This window comes from Salvia splendens, chromosome 16 (assembly GCF_004379255.2).
Source record: "Salvia splendens isolate huo1 chromosome 16, SspV2, whole genome shotgun sequence".
Lineage (NCBI taxonomy): Eukaryota > Viridiplantae > Streptophyta > Magnoliopsida > Lamiales > Lamiaceae > Salvia > Salvia splendens.
Genome location: NC_056047.1, coordinates 24,401,049 through 24,408,381, shown reverse-complemented (window position 1 = coordinate 24,408,381; position 7,333 = coordinate 24,401,049). Strand labels below are relative to the sequence as shown.

General features: G+C 34.7%; 1 protein-coding gene across 2 annotated transcripts; it reads left to right on the top strand.

Moving 5' to 3' along the window:
* The first annotated feature begins 1,451 nt into the window (after positions 1 to 1,451).
* LOC121772654 (protein MID1-COMPLEMENTING ACTIVITY 1-like) lies at positions 1,452 to 6,089 on the top strand. 2 transcript variants are annotated; one of them, XM_042169842.1, is made up of 8 exons: positions 1,452 to 1,590; positions 1,782 to 2,386; positions 3,257 to 3,660; positions 3,933 to 4,036; positions 4,475 to 4,546; positions 5,217 to 5,323; positions 5,588 to 5,681; positions 5,769 to 6,089. In XM_042169842.1, the coding sequence occupies exons 2-8, from the start codon at positions 1,979 to 1,981 to the stop codon at positions 5,819 to 5,821; spliced, it is 1,242 nt and encodes a 413-aa protein (XP_042025776.1). In that variant the 5' UTR covers positions 1,452 to 1,590; positions 1,782 to 1,978; the 3' UTR covers positions 5,822 to 6,089. The 2 variants fall into 2 exon arrangements, with proteins under 2 accessions (XP_042025776.1, XP_042025775.1); XM_042169841.1 differs by having other exon boundaries at positions 1,482 to 1,590; positions 1,786 to 2,386.
* Positions 6,090 to 7,333: the final 1,244 nt, after the last annotated feature.

The following is a 7,333-nucleotide window of genomic DNA, read 5'->3' as shown; positions in this document are numbered from 1 at the left end:
TAGTAACCAATACTAAAAATAGATTTCAGTCAAAAATTATAACAAATGGCAATACACTCGAGAGTAATAATTCACAAATTATTAGTAATACTATTCGCACTCTAATATACTTACCATATGCAATTAAGTAATAGCAATAGAAAAACGTATCAACACGTAAGAAATTGAAGGAAAGGGATTGTAATTTTTCTAATTGTCCAAACTATTTACAAAAAATATAGAAATATCTTGGACTTTCGTACCATCAAACATGAAAATGTATATATGGAGTACTTACAAACATTAATTCTAGCCACCACCATCATCACCACATGTACACTAAATACTCTTTTTATATTGTTCTACAAATTCCAAATCCTTTGTCACTGCAAACTTCAAGACCGATGTTAATTCTATTTTTCCAAAACGATCGTCAAATGAAGACTGACGTTAATTCTATTGCTCCAACACTGCCACTAACTGAAGTAGTAGCGCTTCCACCCGAAAGGTACTATTTTGTTCAAACAACATGTTGTGGTTTCCAATTGTGGTGCAAATTTGTTAGAAAAAAAATGTTAAGATATGATGTTAGTTGAACTTACATATTGCTCTTTTCCTCTTCTAATCTCTTCTTTCGTTGTCTTGCGGCAGGCCATGTTGCTGCTAAAATATAGGTTACATGATATTGCAAAGAAATATGAAGATCTTCAATATAAAAAAATATATCAAATCATAAACATAGAGAATACAATCTACATATTAAATTAAAAATCATTAATCGAGAGACGATGATACACAATGTAGACATGCATTTGATTAAAGGAATCCAAATTAATAGAAAACGTAATACCTTTTTGACATTCTTCTCAATCTTAATTATTTGCAGTTATCCTAATGCCATTTATTATGGAGTTATTTAAACAAATAATTGGTACTGCAAAATTTTTTTGACCTTTCATATGATGTAACTGCAAATTAATTTAGATGCCCTTTAGTCACACGTTTTTAACCTTAATCACACATTTAGAGATCCTTTAATCATATAGTTTTAATATTCATTTAAATATTTATAATGACACCTTATAATCCCAAACCAAAATTTTTAATTCCCAAAATGCCCCCAAAACTCAACTTTTATATATGTATAGATTATTGAATATGTACGATTAATGACACAATTAAGCTATTACTGTTATTTTTCTATATAATCTGCTGCAATAAAAATACCCTTTTATGACCCAATTAACTTTTGTCTATATTAATGAGTGGATGAAAAATATTGGAATGTAACCTAAAAATGAGCTTTGTCCCAATCACGATTAATATCCTCATTTAATGCAGATTATGATACACTAATTGGAGTATTTATTATCGGAAAACAGAAAAAGAAAATACATTCATACCAACCTGCTTCCCGACAAGCGACACCGCAGCCGTGACCGTCAATTTCAATTTTTTTCTACAAATACTCACTACACTAATTGCATGTGTATGAATACATTGACGCCCTTTATATATCTCTGCTCAGTTTTTACTTCTCTTGCTTCCTTTTTCTCTGATTGACACACAATCACAATGCTCTACAATGTGTTTAGCTCCGGAATTTTAAAGGTGGGTTTTCTAGTTTTTTGGTTTCAGTTAATTAAAGGGATTGAGTCAAACATTCTTCATTTTGCAGCTTTTCTTTATTTTCTTGACCTTTTGGGGAATGGATTTTGTCAGTTCTCGTTCAGTGCTTGAGTTGAGAATGTGTCTTGGAAATTGTTGTCTAAATTGCCTCTTTTTTTTGGGTGTTGCTGCAGCCAGAATCAAGATTGTTTAGTGGAAGTTGCATAAAGATATGATTTTTACCAACAGGGAGTAAATTCAGATGAAGTACAATTGAATTCTTGAGATTTTAAGGTCAAAACAGCTGAAAATTCCAGTGATCTGTGTGATTCTTGGGCTTGATTGTTATTACACAGAGTCTTTTCAAGTGTATCTAATAATATTACCAAGAATGTCTTCATGGGATCATTTTGGGGCGATAGCAAACGTAGCCCAACTAGCCGGATTCGACGCGGTGAAGCTGATTGGGATGATAGTGAAGGCTGCAAACACAGCAAGAATGCACAAGCAGAACTGCAGGCAATTTGCTCGGCATCTCAAGCTGATTGGGAACTTGCTGGAGTGTCTCAAGATTTCGGAGATGAAGAGGTATCCAGAAACTCGAGAGCCGTTGGAGCAGCTCGAGGATGCATTGAGGAGGTCCTACATTTTGGTTAACAGTTGCCAGGATAGGAGTTACTTCTATCTGCTGGCTATGGGATGGAACATTGTCTATCAGTTCAGGAAGGCTCAGAATGAGATTGATCAATATTTGAAGATCATACCCCTCATTACCCTCGTTGATAATGCTCGTGTTCGGGTACCATTTTCCTTGTTTCATATGAGTTGTCCATTGATTATTTGATCAGTAACACGAGACTGCTGTTATGATTGTTTCTATGTTGTTATTGTCTGGATTTTATGCTACATTTATGTTTCTTGCAAGGTTATGTCAAAAAAGGCTGAATTTTATTGTATATATATATGTGTGTGTGTGTGTGTGTGTGTGAGTTTGGTGAGTTATCTTTGGTAATACTGTGGGGTAAAAATCTTTGATGGGTGATTTTTGGGAATTTACTACATGATTTGGTCCATTTTCTTGTTTTAATCTTGCTGTGTGCTGGTGCCATGTACAACTCTTTGATAGTGATAGATCAGTTTTATTTCACTGTCGTTGGTTCTGGTCCGACCCTTTACCAAACTTTCTGCTGCAGACATGTTGCTGCATTTGGAAATCCACCAGTTGGTTATGGTTGAGATGTCACTTTGAGAAACAGATGTCTTCCCAACAATATTTATTAGGATAGTTTGTACGACACCTAATATTACGATTTTTGTACTTAAAAGTACCTGGCAGTTATCAGCAGTTTAATCAGCTCTAAGGAGAGAAAGTAGCTGGAGTACTATTTATAAATAAAATACGATACGCTTTTACTACTACTTTGTTTGTTATGTCAATTGTAGCATTTTTCTTTAGTTCGGAAGACTTAACGAAGCTTTTATTTGGGGAGTGCATAGCATTTGGAGTTGACTGTAGAGTACTAGTAGTAACTTGGAGCAAATAACACCTATAGCGATGAGTGGTTGACATTATATTAGACCGGATGTCTCTATATTATCATAATGGGACAGTTTAATTCTTTGATTGATGGCATTTGATAAAATATAATTCAATTTCTTATACTTATAGGAACGAGTTGAAATGATTGAAATGGACCAACATGAGTATACACTTGACGAAGAGGACAGGAAGGTGCAAAATGTGATTCTCAAACGCGGCCAATCACAACATGATGCCATTGTTTTGAAGAAAACCCTTTCGTGTTCCTACCCAAATATGCCCATTGATGAGGCCATACGAAAGGAAAACCAGAAGCTCCAGTTAGAACTGCAACATTCACAAGCTAATTTGGACGTTGGCCAGTGTGAAGTGATCCAGCATCTGCTTGAAGTTACTGAAACCGTTGCAGCAACTTCTTTGCAAGATAAAAGTTCGCTTGTAAAAGAATCGAAGGTGGAGAAGGCTCATTCGGATGTCAACAGTGAGAAGGAACGTAGTTACTCTAATAACAGTAGAAATCCACCACCTTCAAGGTTGCTTTTCTTTCCTGAAAAAAATTGAATTCTCATTTGATGTCTGTAATTATGTCTTTGCCTAGTTCATTATTGTGTTTTTCATAAATAGTATCAGCGATTAGTTTAGCAATATGAGATGCAAGTAGCACGGTCGATATTGGCATATATTCCCTAATCTTTAGCAATAAACCAGCATTCATATTCTTCAGCTAAGACCTTGATTTGCATTTCAGAAAGTTGTTATATGAAAGTTCGTTAATTTTACCCATATATCTGTTCCTGTTTTACAGGAACACATCTTCCGTTTCCTCAACACATGAGTTGCTGTCATATAAAGGTTCACCTGGCGAATGGCATTCAGATTTACTCGGCTGCTGTTCAGAACCTCTTCTTTGTATGTTACTCCTCTTCTGCTTGTGGTAGTCGCACGTGTTTTGCTTTTGCTCATTGCCAAATCCGTACGGAATCATGAATTTAGTGCATTGCAATTGTATAATAAAGTAACTGGATGAATAAAGGTCTGGAATTTTGAGGAAACTATGCATTTATCACATATTTTCAAAATTATCGTAGTGTCAGAAATGTGATGGGGTGATTCGTATTTTCTTAGTACCTCTCCTGAAAACCACTTTGTAAATTAGTGTGTTGTTGATTGGTATATATTGAGGTGTAACTCATTTGATCACACGAGACGTTTAGTGCTCTTTCATCTGCTATTTGTTTTGCTTAAATATTTTCATTTCTTATCTTCGCTGAAAAAAAAATCCGCCAGCGAGGTATGTATTCATGCTTATTCTCATATGTATGCTAAGTTAGCTTTCGAAATCTGCAGGCATGAAAACCTTATTTTTTCCTTGTGGCACACTGTCGAGAATTGCTTCAGTGGCAGCTAATAGACACATATGTAAGTTGCTTGTATCGATCTGTTATACACTTTTAGTCTCTTATATGTGTGGATACAATCTTAACTAAACACTTGACCAGTTGAGTTTATAGATAACGTAATTGATAGGGTTGTAAGTAAGTAAGCCAAGCTACTCGAATCTCAACTAGAAAAAATTTTATGTGCTCGTTCAATGAAGCTCGTCAACTATAGGAACATTTACTTTGAGTGATATGACGGATTGATAAATATAGGATTGAGTATTTGAAGGATAAGATGACCAAACAAGCTTAAAATTTATCAATCCATCAAAGTAAACAGTGGATTAATTTGGAGGTCATTTTTTAGCTTGACACTACTCGGTTTTGATAGCTCTTGAGTAAGCTTGTTAAGCGAACTAACTTAAAGATTCAAAATTATGAACTTGGTTTAGCTTGCTCTTTTATACTTCTAAACTGTAGCAAATATATTACCACTAAATAGGAGTATCTATTAATTTTATGTTTATAATAAAATAAGAAGAATACGTATTCGATAAATAAGTATCCAAAATACACGAGTAAAGCTTGAACTTAACACCTCTAACTAACTGAGCTGATCAGTCTTCCAATCTTAAACTCATTAATAACTGCTTATATGAATTGTTAGTTTCAGTTCCTGCGTTTTCTGTAATAATGCTTTTGATCTGCAGCTGCTGCAGAGACATGCAACGACCTGTTGGCGTATTCTTTAATATTGTCATGCTGCTGCTACACTTGTTGCATCAGAAGGAAACTCCGCAAAATACTCAACATCAAGGTAAATTCTCTTTTGCCTAGCATCACGATTTTTTTTTATCGTGCCTGAAGAGTTCAACACTTAGATCCGATTATAAAGTAGGGAGAAGATTCCACAACATTAGATAACAAAGTCCTTGGTTGCCAGTAGTTTGTGTGAAAGCCCTCTCACTAGCGAAATTGGCTTATCGACATGTTGAACTTAAAATTCAGAAAATCTAGCCCCCACCAATTACTTTTTTTGCCTATGTTCACAAAAGTAGATGCATTTTTTGTATATCTGCAGGGAGGCTTAGTTGATGATTTTCTGTCGCATCTGATGTGCTGCTGCTGCGCCCTCGTCCAAGAACGGCGAGAAGTTGAGGCTTGTGAAGTTAAAGGTAGCAAATCATTGATCAAAATTTTTGGAGACACATAGTCATCATCTCTAGGATTAGATCAACCTCATCATTGATCAAAACTTGCAGGTGTCGAGGCTACGGAAACAAACCCACCGGCTATACAATACATAGAATACTAGACGAGAAAATGGAAGCGTCGTGTGGTTGTATGAAGGTAAAAACTTGTATTAATCAGAACCTCATAGTATGATAGAAGAGGAATTTGCAGCCATATATGAGTAGAAATTTGGATTTGTTTTCTAGATGTTCTTGTTTTCACCATTCTGTACAGTCATAATAATTCTTTCAGGTCATGGAAATTATAGCAGCTACAGTTTGATGTTAGGACAATTTTTTTCAACTAGATTTTACTATATGGTTTGCTATTATACCACATTGTTTTATGTTTGTCGTTTGTTATTATGTGTTGTTTTAGTTGGAAACATGGAATATAGCATTCCAAGATTGATTCTCCATAAATTTGTAATCATACAAAGAGAATTTTTTAAAAAGCCACCATTATGATAATCTGTAAAATACCTTTCGCGTGTGAACGTGAAGTTTTAGAGGATCAGCAACGACATCCCTAAACCATCGGACTCGTCCCGCCAAGACGGGATGGTTAAGGGATGCCATTGCGGGCCTCTTGTCCCGTGGGGCTTCTCGGTGTAGTGGGTTGACTCAGCCTATCCCTTAGCTTATTTTATTAAAAATAAATCAGGAAAAATTCAAAATTAATAAAAATTTTCCAATTCCCAAATATTACCATTTTATTACAGTTTGTTTTCCTTTTTATTTTTAATCATTAAATTCATCCCAAAATTATCTATAAATTCATCACATAATTATAAAAAAAACTATTCTTACTCATTTTTCTCTCTAAAAATTAAATTATGTAATTTTAAATTTTAAGTATTCAATTATGTGCTACTTTTTTTTAGTAAATTTGTAATATAATATTAAGATTTTGAAAAAGTTTTATTAGTGAAATGTTGTTTGTATTTTTAAATTGAAGAAATAAAATAGTGGGATTCATGAAAATGATCATTAAAGGATGAATTGGGGGTAGATGATGTCTCTTGAATAAGAGATATGGTAAAAAGTGGTATGAGATTCATGAATAGTGAAAGGAAGAGATGGTTAAGAGATGACCGTTGTCGATGTTCTTACAGTAGATCTTAATTATGTCATCATCATAGATTAAAACTCCTTTAGACATTGTTAGATGGTGTCCATGCAAAATAAGTAGCAACGGGAATCGTCGCGAGTCTCTTGAGCCCAAGCAAGTTGTAGCTGTCATGTTGAAGCCGTTGGGCAGTTTTGGAGTTTGTTATGAGGAGTTAGTTATCAGCTCATGTATATAAACTAATTGTGAAAGTTGAGAATGAAAATGCAAAAGGGAAGAATTCATGCATGAAATAAAGAGTAAGAGAGCTCACTCATGCATGGAAGAAATGGACGTGGAGGTCTGCTGATATGGAGCACATGAGAGCTGACTCATCATCTAGTCAGAGTCTAGTCTGCAAGAAGTTAGTTAGGAAAGGTTGTTAATGGAGCATATGAGAGCTGACTCATCATCTAGTCAGCAAGAAGTTAGTTAGGAAAGGTTGTTAAGAGTTAGTTACTCCACCACCGAAAATATCTTTGTTGTA

Coding starts and splice junctions, on each gene's coding strand:
- LOC121772654 (XM_042169842.1), top strand. CDS start 1,979: ATGTCTTCATGGGATCATTTTGGGGCGATAGCAAACGTAGCCCAACTA. Junction 3,661..3,932: donor AGAAATCCACCACCTTCAAG/GTTGCTTTTCTT, acceptor CCTGTTTTACAG/GAACACATCTTCCGTTTCCT. Junction 5,324..5,587: donor GCAAAATACTCAACATCAAG/GTAAATTCTCTT, acceptor GTATATCTGCAG/GGAGGCTTAGTTGATGATTT.